Raw genomic sequence first — 26164 nt, 5'->3', positions numbered from 1 at the left:
TTGTACCCTGATGTTTGTACCATCATGAAACGAAATTACACAACTAGCCTTGACGTTTGAAATTTTGGATTCGGACAAGCCACCGAGGACCAAGGGTCGGGCCAAGCAAGGGAATAGAAGCATCTAGTAGGGTCGTTGGAGGCTGCTAGAAGTTTTTTAGGTCATGATTATCATAAATCTTTCATTTTAAGAAAATAATATGTTCTCAACTTTTTTGTTATTTCATAAAATTCTACCTTATCAAATTTCTGTTTAATCATTTAATTTTTAAATTTGTAATCTTATTATTTTTCAACGTGTCACTCATGTGACACCGACTGAATACAGCATGATGCTCGTATGTGTAGACGAATATCAACATCCATGATAAAAAATAATTTAAATTGTTAAAAAATTAAATACACAACATGCAATAGAGTCTTACATATACAAAAAATTAATTGGGGAAAACCTAATCTACCTATATAACAATTTATTAGTTCATCATCATCCAAAACCTATATAAACAAACTTCTGAGTTTGTGCAAGTACTTATGAGTTCATCATCTTGCAAAACCTATATAAAATCATTTTCTAATAATATTAATGCTTAGAGTAGGTCTCTTGTGAGACGGTCTCACGAATCTTTATCGGTGAGACGGGTCAACCTTACCAATATTCACAATAAAAAGTAATACTCTTAACATAAAAAGTAATACTTTTTCATGGATGACCCAAATAAGATATCCGTCTCACAAAATACGACCCGTGAGACCGTCTCACACAACTTTTTGCCTAATGACTTATAATTGGATTTATTTTCGGTCAATTTCGAAAAACAAATATCTTCGTCCAGATCAAATGTCTCGATCCATATAAGTCCATATACATTCAAATATTCATAGAAATCTCATGTTTAGATATGACTAAATATCAATTTACTCGTTTCTATGTAATAATAGTTTGAAACGGTTTGAAACCCATAAAAATGGATGATAAAATAAATAGAACAATTTTTTTTAAAAAAACATATGAATTCAAATATTAAATTCAAAAGTCGAAACCGAATTTAAAGCTTGGTTCCATTCGCTCTTTGGAATTTGCTATAAGAAAAGTGCAATATTGGGTGGATCACATGTGTGTGATACAATTTAAATACAAAAGTCGAATCAAAATCGTGCCTAACTAAACCAAACAAACTCGAACCAAAACGAAAAAGGAAAACCCAATTGCCAGGTTCTTTTTTTCCCTCTAAATTGTGTTAGTTTGTCCTTCAAGTATGTTGTTTACCTCGATATGTTCACTTCTTTTATACAAAGTCGGGTTGATCGATGTAACCATATAATATGAGTGGTGTCACAACTTTTTATCAAAAGATCGTAATGATATCAAAATTATTTATCACACGAGCTCATATAGTGCATAACATAAAAAAAATGTGATCTCGTATCAAGAATCAAACACTTATGTGATCTCACATGAGAAAGTGTTGGTTGAAAATCGAATATCTGACAATTGCTCCACCAACTTGAGCATATCTTAGAGACAATATTTCATTTATTTTTATATAATATATATGGTTGTTTTATATTTTTATTAATTTATTTTTAAAAAAGCTACCAAAAGATGTAATAATTATTGTTTTTAATGTAATAAATACTTCTGGAATTTATTTTTTAATTTGGGCCGGTTTTTTGGGTGAAACCAGAAAGACGAGAGCTGGCTAAGAAATAGTAGTCAGCTAGCTAAATGGAAAATTTGTATAATAACATCGGTCAACTATTTAGTTAAGAAAATGACATCACATATGTATTTCAAATATAAATGAGGATGTCATTTCCTTAATTAAATAGTTGATCGATGTTAAAAAACAAAATACCCCGCTACTAACCTTTCCATGTGAAAATGTCATCTCTCGAACAACTTTGCCTTCGGAACTCGCTACCATCAGGTCCGAATCATCCTTTTTTTTTTTAAATCTATTAGAGTTTATTTTTCCGATGTGTTGAGAAATTTTTAGGTACATATGCGCGAGAGATTTCGATTTTAAATTAATCACTAGCTTGATGTTGTTATTCGGTCAATAACATAGATTTTGATGTTTGTTACGGTTGTATCACGAATGTCTGAGGCGAGCTAAATATATTGGTCAAAAGGTATTTTATTTCTTCTAAGACCTGGAAAATGTTGTTTTCAAAAATTTAGATTCTGCTGTGCAATATTCGTTCTAGTCTCGAGAGAATAATGCTGGACAAAAAAAATGTTCTTGCTGCATAAAGATTGAACAAAAATATACTTTAAATGTGCTCTATAGAACTTGAATGTGTAACCCAATATAGTTTCATTGCACTTGAATGTGTCACTTGATATGGTTTATTATATTGTAATATAGCACTAGAATTGATTAACTTCTCAGTCTTGTTCTTGATGGAAGATCTTGTACATGTATTCTTTGGTTACAATGATTATACTTTAGTCGTTTGTCGAACGTGGTCAGGATTATCAACCTGTATTCCCATGGTAGGAAATTTCGAGGTCATAAATCGATTGATGGATTTAGTCATTGGTGATCCCTTTTGAAACTAAATTACATGCCCATAATAATCTACTTTCTATTTCTTTCACCTATGTTTTAGTATTTGACGTGTGTTTTTTGTTCTGGCCTATAATGAAATATACATGTCACTTTATTGACTCTGTCCCATTCCGGGTTCCCACTTCTGTCGCATCGACCACAAACAAGAGCACCAATATCAGCGGGAGAGTTTCCCAAACCCCTAAATCCAACTATAGTGGAAAGGAGAACCCCTTCATTAGGCTTCCATCTCTTTTCTTGCGGTGTTTTGAAACTACTTGTTGAGGAGCCATGTTCTTGTGTTGGATGCCACATTTGGTACACTTGTCTTTTCTTCAGCCTTTGCTTCTATGATTACAAAAAATGACTCTGATGATACCCCTGTAAGAGCCCGGGTCATGGATGACCCGGGATATCAGATGGATTCCCAAATCAGGGTCAATCTGCAGGATGGATTCTTCTGAAGCCGGGCAGATGCAAGTCCGGGCTCTACTCTCTGGGCAACCAGACGTTCGGGCTCTTATATAAGCCCCCGGTAGGCATTCTAACCGGGCCACCTCGATATGAGCACCGCACTCGAGTACACTAGCAGAATAGGATGTGGGCGACCGTCCTATCTCTGACAATAATCCAAGTGGTTGACAAAGTCAGACAGGCGGGATGTGACTAGTCTATGATTTGACATGTCAGAATGTAGCCGCCCTACTATAATTAGTAGGTAGCACGCAGAACGAGGTCATCATCACATCTCCTACTATAAATACCAGGTTTTATCTTCACATTTACAGATTCTGAAATCTTTGAACTCTCAAGCATTATACATATTTTCTCCCAAATATTGCTCGTGTTCATCTTCAACCTGCTGACTTAAGCATCGGAGTGGCTACGCCGGACACTTCTCAGGCGCTCATTCACGAGTTCCTTTCTTGTTTGCAGGTGCTGTTGAAGCCATTATCTTCAATCAAATTCCCCAAACATTATAAATCGTTGATTTGATCCGTTGGAGCTCCCGACCCGGCTCATCCCATTTCAGCGAGATCACATCAGACTCCAAATTAATCATGTGTTGATTGGATGCTAATGATATGTTTCTTTGGTTATGGAAAGTTATTGGATACCATAGTTGATGAAAATTCCATCGAGCATACAACAAAATAAAATATGTGTCATCGATATTCTTACAGTTACTTGGTTTCTTTGAATGAAGGATCCAATTTCTTTGCTGTTCACAATTTGAAAGAATAATAACAACTAAAGATGTTTCTTTCAATCTTTTGTATGATTTAATGCAGAAATACGACACCGAGTTTGTTATTGACATGTTTAGGCAACAATTCTAAAGACATATACACGAGACAGATCCAGAGAAAATCAGAAGTTGAAGGATGATGCGGCGAGGGGACTGATCAATCACATGCCGTATGAATCTGAAAACTTGGTTGGTCAGAAATTTAGCAAACGCTCCAGTTGAATCATCCTTGTAGAGATTGTAATTTTGATTGTGATCAAATCATGTCATGGAACAAGTACAAAAAGAATTGCATTTTTATGTTCTTCTCTTTTGTGGGATCAACTGTTTGTAGATTTTTATTCTCCAAAATTATTTTCTGTACCGGCTCTTAGTTTTTTCGTATCGAAAGTATGTCAAGTAATCCTTGTAGAACTCCACTCAAAACACTAATGAACTGAAAGATACAATCATATGAATAATCACCATATGTTCCCATCACGCTCTGTGGGAAACAAGTCCCAAAGGGATGAAACCTTAGCAACGGGTCAAATACGAGAGGTTGCTCTTGGACGACTATACTATACTATACTCTTCTAGTTAAATTGTAAATATATCGGAATTCTAATTCTTTTTTTTAGCAGCCAATCAAGGAACTCTCTTCTAGAGATTGAGGCATCCCTTCTTGTAAACAATCAATCGGAGGTATAGTGAGTGTCTCCTGTAGGCCATATGCGTTCCAGCAGAAGGGATCGTCAACTAGTACACCTTCATAGGGTAGAAGCTCAACTTCTGACATTGTGATGTTAGTGCAGGCTATGGTGTCGCTACATGCGAAGTGTATAGGAGGGCTCCTCACATCATAGGTACCCTTTATGTTTCTATACGTGACATCGGTCAGGTAAACGGCAGAGGTCTGGTTTCGACAGGCCTTTGTGAGGCAGTAATATTGATCAATTATCACACAGTTTCTTACGTTGTCCATCTGTATGTTCTCGAAAGATATGCCAGTCACTGACCCCGTTCCTCCTTGCCATGTCTTGATCCTGAGTCCATTGTCCGAGTCTTTCATGAATACATTTCGTACTGATATGTTAGAAACACATGCATGTGAGTTTTGTACCCCAAGACTGCCAATGCTGCATTTAAGAAAAAAGAAAACAAGTTTGGATGAGTCGAGGTGGCACCATGAATTTGTATCTATATTGGATCTCTAGATTTCCTTCGGCAAATTTGTCACTTCTCACATTCTATTCTATGCATGGAGGCGAATCCAAGAATCAGGCAGTGGAGGTTGAGATGAGATGAGGAGAGGCCGAGAGGCAATAATTTAGGATGTATGACCGAATAAATCGAGTGGATGATCGCCCCCATCGCCTCCACCACTTGGTCTCCGTTGCCCGTATTCGTGGAAACTAGTTTGCATTTGTGTGTTAATGGTCACAACTCACGATAAACAGTATATTCCCATGATGTGGTACAGTTATAAAGTTCGATGTTGTTCTTCCGAAAATGGGTGGGGAAAGAAGCGCTACCACATACCTTATCCCGTGACTCGGCCCACAAGTGACGGCTTCTATATCCACATCTGAACAACCTGGACCTATTGAAATGCAATCATCCCCTGTTTCATCATTCATTTTATAACTCAGTGGATTAATTCATATCAGTAATTCTTTGGCTGAATTTTGCATCGATTTATATATATATTTGTGTTTGTGTGTGTGATTACCATTGCCTATGACAGAGTTGTATATGCCAACCGATTTGGTGTTCTCAATGTGTATTCCATCTGTGTTTGGGCTTAACTTAGGGGAAGAGATCGACATCTTCTCGACTAGGACATCTTGACATCCGTCGAATTTCATGTGAAACTGTGGGCTGTTTTGGATCCGCAAACCGGTCACCACCAAGTTCGAGCTCATGAAAAACCGAATCAACTGTAAATAAATATATGCAAATGAAATCGATTTCATTAGTTGCTAATCACCGCCCGACAATTTTGAACTTGGAGTTTATCACTCACCGCTGGGCTGTAACATGGTCCGGGCAATGTTTTTCCATTAGGACCCTAAAAAGGACAAATATTTCGCCGCAATTACTGTCATTTTCTGTTCCAAATGTTATGAATATTGTTCTAAATTACAAGATGAACAACGTATAGAGAGAGGGATACAACTTAATTTCTGTATATGTATGCATAATGTGTATGAATCATGATTTTAGTTACCTTGTGAGGTTTGCATGGAAGATCCCACCACTTCTGGCCATTTCCTTCAATGGTCCCAGCTCCAGTGAAAGTGAAGCCGTCAAGATTGTAAAACACCAGCCACTGCTTAGTGCTGTCGGATTCTGGCCAAGAATCTGGTCCATCAGGCGGCATTAGCACCCCATCCACCTTCACAGGTACGGTAATTAATAACATTCACTTGTGATTACTTCGCACATTTTTTGATTCAAAATTCGACACCATTAGGAAATAACTCTGATCTTACCTGAAAAACGAGCCCCAGCTCGCAGGGTCCAGAAAAAATGGTTGAAGTAATAAGAAACACCTGATCTGATGGGACCAGAACCACTCCATTTTCCACTCGGCATGCCTCCTTCCATGCAGCCTTGAAGGCATCAGTGTCATCAGTATCTCCGTCTCCAACTGCACCATAATCACACACATTGAAAATGCAGCTCGTGCTCGAGAAGTTCCCAGGTTGGGGAAGAGGCGATTCTGCTGGAACAGTGGGAGATTGGTCCGGGGAATCGGCTGGGGTAAGTTCAGGTGAAATTTCACTCTTTTGCTTCTTGTTCATGTGATAATGATGTCTCCCTCCATCCACATTGGCTACATTTTGGATCAAGAATTGTACATTCAAGATCCATAACACGAATAAGCAATATATGATTTCCATTGTGCACAAAGCAAATGAACCAAGAAATTTGTGACAGATGGCTGCAAGATTATCTTTGTACCCTTTCTGACTTATTGTGGGAATTTGATGCAACTTATTTTTTTTCTCACTCTCTCAAGAAGAAGAATTAATTAAGAAGATGAAAGCTCAAAGAAAGTTGTTGTATTGTGTGGTGTTGTGTACATTAGCAACTGGCGAGAAACATATGGAAGTTGAGGCTGAGATTTATACTGAACAAGTTTCGCACAAGGGTGAATGTTTTCATGCTAGAGATGGACACGCGTCTAGTTGAGGTTGATTCATGCATCAGTTTCTGCAAAATCCCATTTTTAATTCAAGGGGAAATATTGGATCTCTTTGTTATGTTGTGGGATTTGTGATTAGTTCTTTTTCTGCAGCAAACTCACGTGAAAATGACTCATACTGAGTTCACTATTTTTGGAAGGACAATGCCTGTGAGCTGTTGCTTTGAGTCAGGTAAGGGCTTTTGTTTTCTTTAAAACTATGCAATTTACCCAAAGAACCACCGCTTCACAGCTTAATTATTAGGCCAGTGTTTACTTAGTCAAGGAGTCGTGGTTGGTTTGGTTTGGTTTGGTTTCAAACGTCTACATAGATTGTGATCGCTGAAAAGAAAACCAAGGGGAAGCCCGTCATTTCCCATAATTAGTCGAACGAAGCATGTACACCTGGGTTGTGAAAAAATAACTCAGATTTCATCCTTGAGAATTGGATTTCAAACTACTATAGTTCTTCGGGAATTTCAATTCAATCAAAATGAGTAAAATTTAAAATCTGACGGTAAATGAATTTAAAATCATAATAACTTTGGTGATTCGAAAAAGTGCAATTGGTTTAAATAATATATTTTTACATATTTTGATTCAAATTTATCGATACAAACAATAGTTTATATATTTTCTGTAATATTAGACTGCTGTCAGCACAAGGGAGCCGGCAAAATCGAAACAAGAAAATTTTAGTAGGGACAAATATAAAATATTCAGTAGCTATCATGGCAAAAAATTAAGTTAATTTCATTCAAAGTAATATTTAATAGCACTTGATCAACTATCAGCATTTCGATTTTCCTTATCAACATTTTTTTGAATGACTTTGTCGCACATGGCTTGCCAAATACAATTTACTTAGCTAGCGTGGTTTGTAAGCTTGTGCGTTAGCCGGAGAGTTTACACATTGTGAATCGAAGAGTAAAGAACAAAATTCTAATTCTAATTGTGTAAAAGTATTCCATAAAGAAACAAATAGATGCAAACTTTCAGTAATAATAAACTCAATGCAATTGATTAGCAAATAATTAAATATTAGTGCGTATAATTAAGCCAGAAATATATTGACATGGAGACATGGCCGAAAGTTGAGACAAATTGGATCGGTGGCCATGACTTTTAACTACATACGCATGAAAGTAATTAGTTATTACAATTAAATTCAATTTATATATATATATATATAAACTAAAAAGTAGAATAATAATAATAATTGATATTGTCCCTTCCAATTATAGGGATACACATGTAACAAGGGGTCATGTTTTCTCGTGACTCTTTATTGTTGGGTAGCAGCAGCTCGATCGATTGATGGATTTTTGGCCACGAAAATACATGTGTAAAGGAATCATGCATGAATATCGAGTAGCCAAACCAAAAGGCCTGAAAGGGAAATTTAATTCCAGTCACGGGTGGAAAGGTACATATAAACATATATATTGTTTATGTCGTCGGATCAGGTTTTGGTTTTAGTTGCGAATTGGAATTGGAATAGAAATTGAAATAGAACCAGTATGACATATAATAGAAATCGATAACAATTTATAGATTTTAGTAAAACGATAAAGATGAAATCAATCAATTATGATTTGGAGTTTCGAATGAACGATTAAAATAATACTATAAGGTGAAAGTCATACGAGTATGAAAACAATGGGTTTATAAATGAGTTGAGGTAGTTCTAATCACGTTAAAGAAAGTGAGGAAAATTTGTATTAAGGAAGGGGTTGAAGAAATCGACTCTTTGTCATGCTCCAAGACCGAGACACGACATTAACTCATAGGGCATGACACAACCAATAATGTTTCCATCCTCAATATTGGGTTCTAGAAATTTCAAGGACTTGGAAGAATTGAACCACTCAGTCTCATCTTAACAAATGAACAAGTATATCTCAATGGAGAATAAATTTTGAAAATTATGAGACAAAAACTCGAAGAAATACAAGTAACCACTCGAGTGGTAACTTGGAAATGAGAAAATAACCAAGGAAGAACATCTTCATTTTGAACAATTATAAGAAAATGGATTGTGAACAATTATAAACTCAGAAAGTGAGAGGGGAAACAGGGGACAAATAGATGACAACCTTCATTTTTTAGAACCCATAAAATATTGGAAGTACCTTTCTAGAGTTTCAACAAGATAGTGGGGACTGGACTTGGTCCTTATAAGCCCACCTTCCCAGTATCCAAAGTCAGTATTATCATAGAAGTAAGTTTCTACCCGGAAAAATACATTTGAGGATTTTATTTTTATGTTTTTTGTGATTTTGATTTTTTTATATTTTTAAATTTCAATTTTAGATCATTATCTTTTTTTTAGTACGTGAAAAATTTAGTCTTTTTCTTACGTAATGCCAATGCGGCACCATTACGGTGCTGACGTGTATATATAGTGTGTCACATGAGTATTTCTGATAAAAAAAAATGATTGAAATTGTCAAAAATCGAAAGATATAAGAGTAAAACAGAAATTCGGTTATATAGATGACTAGTATCACAATGAATCAAATATAGATTACAAAAAATGTAATTTTACATAATTTTTTTGTAAAGAAAGAAATTTACGAAAAGAATTAGCCTGAGTCTTTACTTGCAATTGCGTTGCTGTGTGATCATAAACTTTATGCACATTTATATATGTTTTGTAACAATAATAAAACATAAAAATCGTTAATGGCTTAGAAGCTTTGAAGTATCTTCCATTTTTAACTTCACATGGCATAATTAAAAACAAGCAAACTATAAAAAATAACTAATCAATTAATTTATATATAAAAACTTAGTAACGAAAACCATTAAAAAATTATCTTTTTTTATTTTTCACAACATTAGTGATTATTTTTATATTATAATGTTTTTTTTATATCTTATAAAGTTATTATCATGTTCATGGAAACATCAGTTATTATTTATTGTGTTTGTTTATATATTTTCCATAGATTCAAAAGTTGTTTTGGATAAATGAATTTGAAATCCATGCATTTCAATTATATTTTATTATTAACAATGAAATCTTAAATCAATACATTATTTATTTACACGTTAATTAAACAAAGTATAATGAATTTTAAATATCTCCGTTATTTGGTGAACTTGAAATTCATATTCATTAACATAAAACACTATATAAACATACAAGTGATGGTTTTGAAGTGTATGATGTCACTTTTCTAAAATTATAAAAAATATATTTAAATATATTTGAAATTCATCAATCGAAATGCAACTTTATCGATCACGGGAGTGATCCTCGGGTGAGGTTGGTTAAGCTCAAAAAGCTTAAAATGTGTCGAGAAAGGTCATTGGAGCTCGAAGCTCACCCCGTGGGAGCCGGAGATCAACCGATGAGCTTGGATTGGCTTTCCAAGTCAAACGAGATCTTACTAAGAGCAGCAATATGCTAATTTGGGAGTAAGGTTTGGTATAAATTTTCCTCCCTTGACAGAAATAAGATCATCTAGGATATGTATTATTTGGACGTATGTAAGAACGATTTCTCAACTGTCTATATCAGACACATAAAATGAGTCATTTTTTAAAGAGACTGTAAGGATTATTTTGTCCGACAGATATCAATAAATAATGAAAATATCAGAATAAGAGTAAAAGTAGTAAATTTGTGTTTTGTCAGAATTAAATGTTGTGCAAGATTTTACAACATCTCGGACAACATCTTCATGCAGCGGAATCTTTTTATAACACAAATTGACTCGAAATAAATCGATTGACAAGATCAAATATGCACAAGTATAAATACTTGTGCGGTGCCTTATGGCAAAAATTAATCACTAGAAAACCAAATTCTTTACACAAAAACCTATCACTAGTGATCTCCACGAAAATCAATTTACTCAATACTTTGAGAAAACAAATGCTTTCAAAAATAAAATAACCAAAACAAAAACTTAACCAAGAAAGCAAAACAAAGCGTGATCCCGAAAAGCACGATCAATCAGAAGCAATCTTCAGTCAACATCGTTACGGATGTTGTATGTAGATGTTGGCAACATTCAGAGCAACACGACGATCACCACTTCAAACAGCAACGGCTTCGAGAATTATTTTGCTTAGCAAAAACTCTGCGACGTGTAGGTGTGTATAGTCAATATCGAAGCAACCTTTATCAATGATCTTTACCTCTTATTTATAGGTGAAGAATCCTATCTCCACAAAGAAACCTAAAATACAAAGAAAGTAAGAGTTTTATTAGGAATAAACTCTTTTTAAACACTAATACCATATCTCATCAATTTGCTATCACTAATAATCAAATCTTCGAATATATTTGAATCAATATCTCATCATCTAAGAAAGGTAAAACCATACTAAAATATTTTGTCAATCAAATCACAAAGGGAAAGTAAATTAGGGAAAATAATTCAAATCAATAGAATATATCAATTAAGCTCGGTTAAATTATTTCCCTTCAATCTCCTCCTTTTTGCCTTTCTTGGACAAAATGAGATCAAACTCAATTATCATTGTATTCTCCCCTGACTAAATTACTGTTAGTAAAGGTGTTGTTAGAATTTGTTGGAGACACTTGACACAACACCTGCAATTATTCCATTAACAGTTTAGATATGAGCCTAGGCAGAGATATTAGCCAAAAACAAGAATACTAGCAAAAACATTAACAGACACAAAAGAGCAGCAATAGAAACATTAGACAGAAAACTCTAAATACTATCACTATCATCTTCATCCTCCGTTTCAGAATCATCCTCATCACTGTCCTCTTCCTCAGCATTATCCTTGGTTCCTGACTTACCGGCACCAGTTTGATTATCTCCCCCTTTTTGTCCATGAACGGCCATTTCTAACATTACAGTAATGGCAGCAGCCAAACTCTCATAGTAGGACAAGTCGGCCTTAGCCTGGGCAATTTTCTTGAGAGCATGATCGAGATGTGTCTGAGCGCCTGCAACAGTAATTTTCACATAGCCAGTTTTAGGGGGTCGAGATGAGGAACTTGGAGAAGGGCCAGTGGCAGGAGGTGCTGTGGCAGGGGCATGTTGAGAGGGTCTGGAGGTTGTCCCGAGAGGTGATGCAGACCAAGGGAGATCAACCTTTCGAGTGCCTTTGAGCAGGGCAGTGGCAATTTTGATGTTTTCACTGAAGTCAGAAAGTCCCTCATTAACATTTCGAACAAACCCCTGGGATGACAGTATCCCATAGATCAGACTGGGAAATGGGAGTTTGGACGACTTCAATCCACCATCAGCATACTGCATAACAGTGTAAAAGACCATACGCCCAAAGTTCAAGGTGCCTTTGCCAATGGCAAACAGAGTCAGGGCTTGAGATTTGGTAACCACCGTGGTGTTTGTGGTCGGGGTCCAATTTCTGATGGCCACCTTGTGCAGAACTGAGTATAGGGACGTGAGTTTTGCACCTGAAACCTTGTGTGGATGGGGTGGAAATTTGGTGATCACAACCCCAGTTAGTACAGTAATTACCTCATCAAGATCTGGTGGAGGGCCTTCAGCAACAACCGGGGTGCGGTAATAATCATTGATTATCTGCGGTTCGAAATTGTATACCTTGTTTCGGACAAAAACTCGCCCAAATTTGGCCGATCTTGGGTTGCTGACACCGGATGAGAGATTGCCATAAAATTCAAGCACAGCTTTATGGCAATATGGCACGACTGATGAAACGGTGGATAGCAGACCGCGAGTTTGAAGAAACTCGATCAAATTGTATCGGGAGAAAGCTGCCATATCAGCGTTGCGTTCTTCAATAAACTCTCTGTTGGTGTAGAGATCTCAGTTGGAAAACGACTTCTCATAATAAAATTTGGGATTGAAGCTACTGACCAGATCATATTCGCCGAGGTCAGTGTTGTCAGAGGTGTCCTCAATATCCTCGACAACATTCTCGGCCATAGGCTCTTGTTCGTCAGGGATTTCATCTACCGCATCAGGTGTATCGGCAGAACTGCTCGAATAAGTGGGCTTCTCAGAGTCTTGAGGAGCAGCAGGGGCTTCAAATTTTTGGTTTTTCAGGTTTGCCATAAATTGGGCCAATGTGATTTCTTCTTCAGTAGATGGAGAGGGCCTTTGTGGAGGAACAGAAGATGTTTCCTCAACAGATTCAGTGGCTTTGCTAGGGGAAGAGCTACTTTCCGTCGGCGGCGATGCAGTCTTCTTGCGGGCCACAAATTATTAATCTGCATCGTCAGAATCATCTCCTGAGGAATTTTCAGGGTCAGCAAGAGACGGTCGGCTGAGCCCCTCTCCTTTACGACGAAATCGCTTCGAGGTGGTCAAATCAGGGTTATACCCTGCTTGTCTTTTGGAGCGCCGAACTGGCTGACGCGGAGGATTGAACACTTGGATTATTGGTGGGCTATCAACATCCTGTGGATTTCCGGGCTCACCTGGTTCAATAATCTCCAAGGGCACCGGTTCTTCAACAGCGAGTATCAATGGTAGGTGCGGCCCAACAGGGGGTATTGCAGGAGATGTTCTCGTTGGGGGCAACATCGTCTGTGTGTCCCATTTCGTTTCGAATATCATGGGGATCAAAGCCCTTTCCTGCCATTGTTTGTAAATCGAAAATGAGTGAAGAAAACAGGGGAGAATTGCAGAGAGTAATTCGAGATTTCAAGAGATGAATGCGAGGGTTGGCGCAATAGTGAAAAATGCGAATGATTTGTGTGAGGCGGTGTAACAAAAATGAGAGAAAAATCATTAACGAGCAGTGCAACGGTAATAATTTTAGTAATTGACTCAGTTCCAACGGTAAGAAAAGAACGAAAAAATTTTACCGTTACTACCTTCGAAGGTTACTGTGATAAACATGTCTAACAATTTTTAAAAAATTCCAGAATTAACTCCACATCAAATTTTAGCACCACTAGTCATCAAGGATCACATGTATTCGAAAAACTGCAAAAATTGAATTTTCATAGAATTTTCGTTTGTCGTCATACGAATATCCTTATGGCATGACAGATTTCACAATGTTTATGTTTATGCATGACTTACAGATGCTTAATAACAGAATGTAGCATTAATAGAAACATGAGAACAAATATGAGATATGCTTACAGATGAGGTGTTGTCACAAATGTTGGCAACATCACCTGACACCACGTATAATTCCAGAACACAATTTTAAATTTTTCTTCACACTCAATAATTTACACATTTTATGATCATAGGAGTGGTAGCTCCCACACTAGAAGAACAGTCTTCATTGGACTCCCCTAGGTAGCTTTTTCCACTTTCTTCTATTTCTATGTAAATTTTAGAAGGGGTAGCTCCCACACTAAAAGCACAACCTTCATTGGGTTCTTTTAGGTAGCTTTTTCCATCTTTCCTTCTAATCACAGACCCAACATAATTAATGATTGTATTCCAATCTCTCGGGTTACTTGTCACATCGATTAGGTGACAAAGTTCGCATGTATAGGTGTGAAGATATAAAGGATAGCAAGGAATTGTAGGTGCATCAGAAAATTATGCGACACAGTTTCAACACAACATATCACAGGATGAATGCAATGCTGTATGCTTAAGTCCTAAAAATGCACATGCAAATGAGATGTTGTCCGCGATGTTGTAACATCTGAGACAACATCCGAAAAGATTAGGCAGAACACATGCTGAGAGATTTCCTAAGGTTGGAGAATCTCTCAAAGTCTAATGCTTTTGTGAATATGTCGGCCAGTTGGTTATTTGTATCAACAAATTCAATTCTACTCAATCTTTTTTCTACTAGGTCTCGAATAAAATGATGCCTTATGTCAATGTGCTTTGTTCGAGATTGTTGTACTGGATTTTTCGAAATGTTAATTGCACTAGAGTTATCACAGTACACGACTAAGGATTCACTCTTAAGCCCATAATCTTATATCATTTGATTCATCCACAAAAGTTGGGTGCACGCATTTCCAGCTGCCACATATTCTGATTCAGCAGTGAAGAGTGAAACACAATTCTGTTTTCGACTATGTCAAGAAATCAGATTATTGCCTAGATAAAAGCAGCCCTCGGAAGTGCTTTTTCTATCATCCAAGTCCCCAGCCCAATCAGCATCTGAGAACCCTACTAGATTTGAGTTGGTTTCGTGTGTATACCATAATCCTAAGTCTATGGTTCCGGCTATGTATCTTAAGATACGTTTTACGGCTTTTAAGTGAGAAATCTTAGGATTAGATTGGTATCTAGCACACAAACAAACAATAGTGTTAAGTCAGGTCGGCTAGCAGTCAAATACAAGAGACTTCCTATGATGCTGCGTTATAGGGTGTTGTCAACATTTTCGGCAGCATCGTCTTTGGATAATTTTTCATTTGAGCCCATAGGTGTCTTCATGTGCTTGGTGTTCTCGTTAGCAAATTTCTTTATCAGATTTTTGGCGTACTTACTTTGGCACAAGAAGATGCCATCATGCATTTGTTTGATTTGTAAGCCAAGAAAGAAGTGTAATTCACCAACCATACTCATTTCAAATGTAGTAGACATGCATTCAACAAAATCATTTGCATGCTTTTGGGATGAAGAACCGAAAATAATATCATTAACATAGATTTGGCAAATAAGGATCTCACCTTTGGATTTTTGAATAAACAGAGTCTTATCTACCTCACCTCTTTTGAATCCGATTTTGAGTAGGTATTCAGTCAGTCTGCCATACCAAGCACGGGGTGCTTGCTTCAAGCCATAGAGAGCCTTTTTCAACTTGTACACATGATCAAGATTATGTGGATCTTCGAATCCTTTAGGCTGTCTAACATATACTTCTTCACACAAGATACCCTTCAGAAATGCACTTTTAACATCCATTTGAAACAGTTTGATTTTCATAAAGCATGCAATGGCTAGCAAAAGTCGGATTGACTCAATACGGGCAACAGGTGCAAAGGTCTCATCAAAATCAACCCCTTCAACCTGTGTTTACCCTTGAGCGACCAACCTTGCTTTGTTTCGAATGATGTTCCCCGAATCATCAGTTTTATTTTTAAAAATCCATTTTGTCCCAATTATATTCTCATGGTCAAGAGGTGGAACCAAAATCCAAACATCATTTCGAACAAATTGCTCAAGCTCATCATGCATTGCATTAATCCAAAATTCATCTTTTAAGGCTTCATCAACATTTTTAGGTTTGACATTGGATACAAAACATGAAAATCTAACCTGTGAATATGTAGAGCTCATGCATATGAGTCCAGCCATTTTTCGGTAATCGACTTTTTCTTTCTCACGGGTTTGAACGTTTTCTTGCATATGTCCAATTATTTGAGATGATGGATGATTCCTCTGAATTTTGCTTGGAATGTTCGGTCCATCATCTACTGTCTCATCATCGCTGTGATCATCTTCTTGTGAGTTAGTGACTTCATTTTCACATGTTGTGCCAGATGTTGCAACATCTGGGACAACATCTGTATTTCCCAGTGGCATTTGATTCTCCAGAAGGTCTTCAACTTCATCTTCAGCAGTTTTCTTCCTGAGATCTGCACAATCATCAAAAACAACATTAATAGATTCCAAAATAGTTCTAGTTCTTAAGTTAAACATTCGATAAGCACGACTATTAGTGGCATAACCAAAAAATAAACACTTGTCACTCTTTGAATCAAACTTAGCAAGTTGATCTCTGTCATTCAATGTGTAACACACACTGCCAAAAACATGAAAATATTTAAGGTTAGGCTTTCTTCCCATGATTATTTCATAAGAAGTCATGGTTGATCCACTTCTTAAATAGACCCTATTCGAAATATGACATGCTGTATTAAGGGCTTCTGCCCCAAAACGCTTTGAGATATTCTTTGAAGCTAGCATCACCCTTGCCATTTCTTGCAAAGTTCTGTTCTTACGTTCGGCAATGCCATTTTGTTGTGGTGTTTTTGGTGCCGAAAATTTGTGTGAAATACCTTTCCTGCTACAAAAGGATGAAAATGAAATGTTTTCAAATTCTTTACCGTGATCAGTTCTGATCTTTCTTACCTTCAAGTTGTGGAAGTTGGTGATTCTTTTGATCAAATTTGTGAATACATCGAAGGTATCTGATTTCTCTCTAATAAATCTAACCCATGAAAAACGTGAGAAATCATCAACGCATACAAAGGAATATTTCTTACCTCCGAGGCTTTCAACTTCCATAGGACCCATAAGATCCATGTGTAGTAATTCCAGACAGCGTGTTGTCCCAGATGTTGGCAACACTGGGTGCAACACGCGAGTCTGCTTTCCTTTTTGACAATCTCCACACACATGGGATTCCAGATGAAAGATTAGGAATACCTCGTACTGCATCGTACTTACTTAAGTTCTTCAAGGTTTTGAAATTTGCATGTCCGAGTTTTTGATGCCACAGGTCAAGTTCGGTGATTTGCACATGTTTGCATGAAAGTTCTTCACCTATTTGGTAGCAATTGTCTGAGGACCTTGTACCTGTCATAATGCATTTGTTAGCTTCATTGAAAACTTCACAGTTATGTTTATCAAACTTAACAAGTAGATTGTCATCACACAATTGGCTTATGCTTATAAGATTCGAATTTAATCCTTCAACATGAAGCACATTGTGAAGCTTAGGTAGTCCTTCAACGTTCAAAGTGCCCTTCCCAACAATTTTTCCTTTAGCTCCCCCTCCATAGGTCACTTTATCACTTTTTTGATCAACATAATCGATGAGATATTCTCGTGATCCTGTCATATGGCGTGAGCTTCCACTATCAAAGTACCAATGACCTGCAATGTTAGTTTTCAGTGAAGTATAAACAACATTACAGTGAGTTTTTACCTTCGGGACCCAAATTTGTCTTACTATAGGTCGATGAATGATAGGAGGTGTTGTGGGAAATGTTGTGCAACATTCGGGGCAACATCCGACTCGCCTTTTGATTCATGCGGTCTTTCCTGAGTTTAAAACAATATGGCCGGATATGTCCAGCCTTAAAATAGTAATGGCAAACATACCTGCGTTTTCTTTTCTTAGGGGTAAGTGTAGCATGTTGTCTTTTCGGTGAATAGCTTTTAGTTGAAGATGTAGTTTGTGGCGGTGTGAATGTTTCAGTTTTTCCTTTCACAAAGACAGGAGATTTTGATGATTCACCAATTTCAAACACACTGTCTTTGAAACCTAAGCCTTTCTTGTCATCTCTTCCCATCAAAAGTATGGACTCAAGTTTAGACGTGCTCGAGTTGAACTTTGTCAATGTTTCAGTCGCTATTTGAAGCTCATCCTTGATCTTGCCCATCTCTAAGTCCTTTTTGCTCAGAATGACTTCAAGTTTGGCAACCACGGCTTTTAGTTCGGTGTTTTTTTTCATGAGAGTTGAGTTAAGCTTGTTTCTTTTGGTCCAATCGGCATACAACTCCTCATAAAGCTTTTGGACACTCTCAAGAGTGATTTCTTCACCATCATCATCCAAGTCATCATCTGCATTGGGGTTTTCAGAAGTTGCAGATTTTAAGCAGACTGAATTTTTGCAGATGTTGCGACCAGGTGTGGCAACACCTAAATGGTTCACTTGTAGGCATTGTTTTTCTGTCAGCAATGCAGTCAAGGAGGTGTGATTATCTTCATCATTAGATTTCTCCTCCTCATCAGCTTCTTCATCGCTTAAGGACACATTATATCCTTTATTTACCCGCAATCTGTTAGCACATTCATTAGCATAGTGTCCAAAGCCCTTGCACTCTCTACACTGCACCGAATCATACCTCTTTGAATTGTATTGTCCCTTGCCTTCATTCTTTGGTTGAAATTGTTGCTTGGCTGGAAATTTTTGTGGTCTTTCAGGTGCAGGAAGACTTGAAAATTTCGAGGGTTGTGCATCCTTCTTTTTATCTCTGATTCTCTTCAAGTAATCTCCGAATTTCTTTGTGATAAAGGAGATAGAGTCCTCACAAAGATCTGATTCATTAACTTCCTGGGATATTTGAAGAAGATCATCATAAGAGTCATTCGAGACTTGGAATGCAATTGTCTTCCCCTTATCTTTCTTCTGCATGTCCGTGTTCATTTCGAAAGTGCGGAGTGAGCTGATAAGATCTTCCAAAGCCATCTGAGAAGTGTCCCAGATGTTGGCAACACTGGGTGCAACACGCGAGTCTGCTTTCCTTTTTGACAATCTCCACACACATGGGATTCCAGATGAAAGATTAGGAATACCTCGTACTGCATCGTACTTACTTAAGTTCTTCAAGGTTTTGAAATTTGCATGTCCGAGTTTTTGATGCCACAGGTCAAGTTCGGTGATTTGCACATGTTTGCATGAAAGTTCTTCACCTATTTGGTAGCAATTGTCTGAGGACCTTGTACCTGTCATAATGCATTTGTTAGCTTCATTGAAAACTTCACAGTTATGTTTATCAAACTTAACAAGTAGATTGTCATCACACAATTGGCTTATGCTTATAAGATTCGAATTTAATCCTTCAACATGAAGCACATTGTGAAGCTTAGGTAGTCCTTCAACGTTCAAAGTGCCCTTCCCAACAATTTTTCCTTTAGCTCCCCCTCCATAGGTCACTTTATCACTTTTTTGATCAACATAATCGATGAGATATTCTCGTGATCCTGTCATATGGCGTGAGCTTCCACTATCAAAGTACCAATGACCTGCAATGTTAGTTTTCAGTGAAGTATAAACAACATTACAGTGAGTTTTTACCTTCGGGACCCAAATTTGTCTTACTATAGGTCGATGAATGATAGGAGGTGTTGTGGGAAATGTTGTGCAACATTCGGGGCAACATCCGACTCGCCTTTTGATTCATGCGGTCTTTCCTGAGTTTAAAACAATATGGCCGGATATGTCCAGCCTTAAAATAGTAATGGCAAACATACCTGCGTTTTCTTTTCTTAGGGGTAAGTGTAGCATGTTGTCTTTTCGGTGAATAGCTTTTAGTTGAAGATGTAGTTTGTGGCGGTGTGAATGTTTCAGTTTTTCCTTTCACAAAGACAGGAGATTTTGATGATTCACCAATTTCAAACACACTGTCTTTGAAACCTAAGCCTTTCTTGTCATCTCTTCCCATCAAAAGTATGGACTCAAGTTTAGACGTGCTCGAGTTGAACTTTGTCAATGTTTCAGTCGCTATTTGAAGCTCATCCTTGATCTTGCCCATCTCTAAGTCCTTTTTGCTCAGAATGACTTCAAGTTTGGCAACCACGGCTTTTAGTTCGGTGTTTTTTTTCATGAGAGTTGAGTTAAGCTTGTTTCTTTTGGTCCAATCGGCATACAACTCCTCATAAAGCTTTTGGACACTCTCAAGAGTGATTTCTTCACCATCATCATCCAAGTCATCATCTGCATTGGGGTTTTCAGAAGTTGCAGATTTTAAGCAGACTGAATTTTTGCAGATGTTGCGACCAGGTGTGGCAACACCTAAATGGTTCACTTGTAGGCATTGTTTTTCTGTCAGCAATGCAGTCAAGGAGGTGTGATTATCTTCATCATTAGATTTCTCCTCCTCATCAGCTTCTTCATCGCTTAAGGACACATTATATCCTTTATTTACCCGCAATCTGTTAGCACATTCATTAGCATAGTGTCCAAAGCCCTTGCACTCTCTACACTGCACCGAATCATACCTCTTTGAATTGTATTGTCCCTTGCCTTCATTCTTTGGTTGAAATTGTTGCTTGGCTGGAAATTTTTGTGGTCTTTCAGGTGCAGGAAGACTTGAAAATTTCGAGGGTTGTGCATCCTTCTTTTTATCTCTGATTCTCTTCAAGTAATCTCCGAATTTCTTTGTGATAAAGGAGATAGAGTCCTCACAAAGATCTGATTCATTAACTTCCTGGGATATTTGAAGAAGATCATCATAAGAGTCATTCGAGACTTGGAATGCAATTGTCTTCCCCTTATCTTTCTTCTGCATGTCCGTGTTCATTTCGAAAGTGCGGAGTGAGCTGATAAGATCTTCCAAAGCCATCTGAGAAGTGTCCCAGATGTTGGCAACACTGGGTGCAACACGCGAGTCTGCTTTCCTTTTTGACAATCTCCACACACATGGGATTCCAGATGAAAGATTAGGAATACCTCGTACTGCATCGTACTTACTTAAGTTCTTCAAGGTTTTGAAATTTGCATGTCCGAGTTTTTGATGCCACAGGTCAAGTTCGGTGATTTGCACATGTTTGCATGAAAGTTCTTCACCTATTTGGTAGCAATTGTCTGAGGACCTTGTACCTGTCATAATGCATTTGTTAGCTTCATTGAAAACTTCACAGTTATGTTTATCAAACTTAACAAGTAGATTGTCATCACACAATTGGCTTATGCTTATAAGATTCGAATTTAATCCTTCAACATGAAGCACATTGTGAAGCTTAGGTAGTCCTTCAACGTTCAAAGTGCCCTTCCCAACAATTTTTCCTTTAGCTCCCCCTCCATAGGTCACTTTATCACTTTTTTGATCAACATAATCGATGAGATATTCTCGTGATCCTGTCATATGGCGTGAGCTTCCACTATCAAAGTACCAATGACCTGCAATGTTAGTTTTCAGTGAAGTATAAACAACATTACAGTGAGTTTTTACCTTCGGGACCCAAATTTGTCTTACTATAGGTCGATGAATGATAGGAGGTGTTGTGGGAAATGTTGTGCAACATTCGGGGCAACATCCGACTCGCCTTTTGATTCATGCGGTCTTTCCTGAGTTTAAAACAATATGGCCGGATATGTCCAGCCTTAAAATAGTAATGGCAAACATACCTGCGTTTTCTTTTCTTAGGGGTAAGTGTAGCATGTTGTCTTTTCGGTGAATAGCTTTTAGTTGAAGATGTAGTTTGTGGCGGTGTGAATGTTTCAGTTTTTCCTTTCACAAAGACAGGAGATTTTGATGATTCACCAATTTCAAACACACTGTCTTTGAAACCTAAGCCTTTCTTGTCATCTCTTCCCATCAAAAGTATGGACTCAAGTTTAGACGTGCTCGAGTTGAACTTTGTCAATGTTTCAGTCGCTATTTGAAGCTCATCCTTGATCTTGCCCATCTCTAAGTCCTTTTTGCTCAGAATGACTTCAAGTTTGGCAACCACGGCTTTTAGTTCGGTGTTTTTTTTCATGAGAGTTGAGTTAAGCTTGTTTCTTTTGGTCCAATCGGCATACAACTCCTCATAAAGCTTTTGGACACTCTCAAGAGTGATTTCTTCACCATCATCATCCAAGTCATCATCTGCATTGGGGTTTTCAGAAGTTGCAGATTTTAAGCAGACTGAATTTTTGCAGATGTTGCGACCAGGTGTGGCAACACCTAAATGGTTCACTTGTAGGCATTGTTTTTCTGTCAGCAATGCAGTCAAGGAGGTGTGATTATCTTCATCATTAGATTTCTCCTCCTCATCAGCTTCTTCATCGCTTAAGGACACATTATATCCTTTATTTACCCGCAATCTGTTAGCACATTCATTAGCATAGTGTCCAAAGCCCTTGCACTCTCTACACTGCACCGAATCATACCTCTTTGAATTGTATTGTCCCTTGCCTTCATTCTTTGGTTGAAATTGTTGCTTGGCTGGAAATTTTTGTGGTCTTTCAGGTGCAGGAAGACTTGAAAATTTCGAGGGTTGTGCATCCTTCTTTTTATCTCTGATTCTCTTCAAGTAATCTCCGAATTTCTTTGTGATAAAGGAGATAGAGTCCTCACAAAGATCTGATTCATTAACTTCCTGGGATATTTGAAGAAGATCATCATAAGAGTCATTCGAGACTTGGAATGCAATTGTCTTCCCCTTATCTTTCTTCTGCATGTCCGTGTTCATTTCGAAAGTGCGGAGTGAGCTGATAAGATCTTCCAAAGCCATCTGAGAAGTGTCCCAGATGTTGGCAACACTGGGTGCAACACGCGAGTCTGCTTTCCTTTTTGACAATCTCCACACACATGGGATTCCAGATGAAAGATTAGGAATACCTCGTACTGCATCGTACTTACTTAAGTTCTTCAAGGTTTTGAAATTTGCATGTCCGAGTTTTTGATGCCACAGGTCAAGTTCGGTGATTTGCACATGTTTGCATGAAAGTTCTTCACCTATTTGGTAGCAATTGTCTGAGGACCTTGTACCTGTCATAATNCTTGGCCTCATCTATTGCACAGATTTTTATGTTAAATCTTTCAGGCAGAGAGCGAAGGACCTTGCTGACTAAACGCTCATTTGAGATAGGATCTCCAAGACTGAACGCCTCATTAGCAATTTCCCGTAGACGACGATCATATTCCAATATGTTCTCAGATTCTTCCATCCTCATCATCTCGAATTTGGAAGTAAGCATTCTCAATCTGGTTCGTCGCACACTTTCGGAACCTTCACAGTGTCTCTGGAGAGTATCCCATGCGCTTTTAGCAGAAGTACAGTTTGTGATCAAACTGAACATGTTTGTCTCAACCGACGTAAATATAGCATTCAAGGCCTTTGAGTTATAGTTCGAACTTTGCACTTCATCAGCAGTCCAGTCGGTTTCGGGTTTTGGTAAGCTGTCACCATCTTGATCTGTCATGCTTGGTGAAGTCCATCCATTGATGACACGCTGCCATGCCCTTTCATCTAAGGATTTTATGTAGTATCTCATTTTAACCTTCCATAGGCTGTAATTGGTTCCATCTAGGACTGGTGGTCGAAGCGCTGCGTTGGCAAGTGATGTATCCATTGATTATTTCTGTCAAACCAAAACAAAAACCAGAATCAGCACTTAGTATGTCAAGAGTCTGCTCTGATACCACTTGTAAGGATTATTTTGTCCGACAGATATCAATAAATAATGAAAATATCAGAATAAGAGTAAAAGTAGTAAATTTGTGTTTTGTCAGAATTAAATGTTGTGCCAGATGTTACAACATCTCGGACAACATCTTCATGCAGCGGAATCTTTTTATAACACAAATTGACTCGAAATAAATCGATTGACAAGATTAAATATGCACAAGTATAAATACTTGTGCGGTGCCTTATGGCAAAAATTAATCACTAGAAAACCAAATCGTTTACACAAAAACCTATCACTAGTGATCTCCACGAAAATCAATTTCCTCAATACTTTGAGAAAACAAATGCTTTCAAAAATAAAATAACCAAAACAAAAACTTAATCAAGAAAGCAAAACAAAGCGTGATCCCGAAAAGCACGATCAATCAGATGCAATCTTCAGTCAACATCGTTACGGATGTTGTATGTAGATGTTGGCAACATTCAGAGCAACACGGCGATCACCACTTCAAACAACAACGGCTTCGAGAATTATTTTGCTTAGCAAAAACTCTGCTACGTGTAGGTGTGTATAGTCAATATCGAAGCAACCTTTATCAATGATCTTTACCTCTTATTTATAGGTGAAGAATCCTATCTCCACAAGGAAACCTAAAATACAAGGAAAGTAAGAGTTTTATTAGGAATAAACTCTTTTTAAACACTAATATCATATCGCATCAATTTGCTATCACTAATAATCAACTTCGAATATATTTGAATCAATATCTCATCATCTAAGAAAGGTAAAACCATACTAAAATATTTAGTCAATCAAATCACAAAGGGAAAATAAATTAGGGAAAATAATTCAAATCAATAGAATTTATCAATTAAGCTCGGTTAAATTATTTCCCTTCAGAGACTAGCCAAGGCCCTGAGGTCAGCTGCCCGGCCGAGCATAGTGATTGGAGACCTCGCCGCAGAGGACAAGAGGAATGTCCCTATCTTTGTTAGAGAAGATCTCATAGGATGATTGATCTATTTGAATTAGAGGGGCTCAGTTCTCGTCTTTGGCGTTGACACCCAAATTTTCTTGAATTTGGCATCAGTTTTTCCCCATAAATACAAGATGATGTTCTTTTATATTTTATTATTATTATTTTTTTCAATATATATTTGATCGGAGTTTGACTTGAGGATGAGGTATACGTCAGAGCATACCTCTGACTCATATTTAATGTTTTTATCTATGATTTAAGACGTGATACAGTTGTCCACACACTCACAAGTTGGAAGACTGTATCATCAGCCATAACCTATTTTAATCATTGACCATCGAAAATGCAAATCTATATTTTCAGTGAGCATCAATGGATTTCAACAAAATAGATTTCTTGTCCAGATTTTCTACTCGTCATGATAATTTTCTAACATAGTGATCCTAAATCATTAAATGAATACACTTAAGATTTAATTAAATTTTAGCTTTGATTTCTATCAATAATATATGAAGGGGAATGCCTACCTAGTAGCTGAAATGTAACCATTTTTTTTATATTTGTCACACAATTTGAATTATTTTGATGAGAAGATTTGTGCACTTAACATCGTATCATTGAAACTATTTGATTATATTACATTGTCTTATATATTTCGTATATTTTTAACTTATTCTTACGTTTATTTGATTGGTTGTCTACTATTATATTATATGTTAGTTTCTTATTGTATCTTGAAGCATTAATTTTTTGCATAAAAAATATATGATTTGTACTTAGTTTAAACCACTCAAGCCCAAAATCATCGCTTCAACGTACTATTATTTGAAGACTATATATATCGCTTCCATTTAGAGAAATAAATAATAAGCCGATTCTGACAACTAGCTAACACATACAATGTGTGTGATATGTAACAAAAATGGAGAAGGAAACATGGTTTTTTTTAAAAAAAATAAAATGAAATGAAAGATATCAATTTATGAAATTAAAACGAAACAAAAAAAGATATAATAGATCGAGAAATGTTGAATATGGAATTAGGCATTTGAAGGGTATCATCGAGAAACTATAAAAAAATTTATCAACATATCAAAAGTTATTGTAACGATCGTGGGTCGTAGGTTGACTCAACATCAACCTCAACTCATACTCATGCACCACTACTGCTCATGGATCGTAGGTTGATCCACCATGAGCCGTAGTCCTTGTCTATGTACCGTCACTCATAGAATGTCTCATCCCTGGAAAGTGGTTTCTTTCGCCTTTACCAACACCCGAACATAGGACTTCTAGGAATCTAGGTACTTAATCATGGAGGTCTTGTGTTAGAATGTTGGGAAGACAAAAGAACCACTTTCTAAGGTGGTATATTCTATAAGTGACGATGCATGGGTATAAGATACGCCTCATGTTGGACCAACTTACGGTCCGTGGGTATGAGTTGAGGCTCATGTTCGGCCAGTCTTCGACCCATGGTCGTTAAAAAAAAACTTTTTTGTAGCGACCATGGGTCATAT

General features: G+C 37.3%; 1 protein-coding gene across 1 annotated transcript; it reads right to left on the bottom strand.

Annotated features, from left to right (window-relative positions):
• Positions 1 to 3603: 3603 nt before the first annotated feature.
• LOC140962166 (polygalacturonase At1g48100-like) lies at positions 3604 to 7101 on the bottom strand. Its single transcript, XM_073421054.1, has 7 exons — positions 6278 to 7101; positions 6013 to 6180; positions 5809 to 5853; positions 5515 to 5722; positions 5325 to 5406; positions 4241 to 4921; positions 3604 to 3890 (listed from the first exon to the last, which is right to left on the bottom strand). Exons 1-6 carry the CDS (start codon positions 6686 to 6688, stop codon positions 4420 to 4422), a joined length of 1416 nt encoding a protein of 471 aa, XP_073277155.1. The 5' UTR covers positions 6689 to 7101; the 3' UTR covers positions 3604 to 3890; positions 4241 to 4419.
• Between the last annotated feature and the right edge of the window lie 19063 nt (positions 7102 to 26164).

This window comes from Primulina huaijiensis, chromosome 16, assembly GCF_012295235.1.
Source record: "Primulina huaijiensis isolate GDHJ02 chromosome 16, ASM1229523v2, whole genome shotgun sequence".
NCBI lineage: Eukaryota > Viridiplantae > Streptophyta > Magnoliopsida > Lamiales > Gesneriaceae > Primulina > Primulina huaijiensis.
Note: the sequence above shows the minus strand (reverse complement) of the source record. Positions and strands in the feature narration are given on the sequence as shown.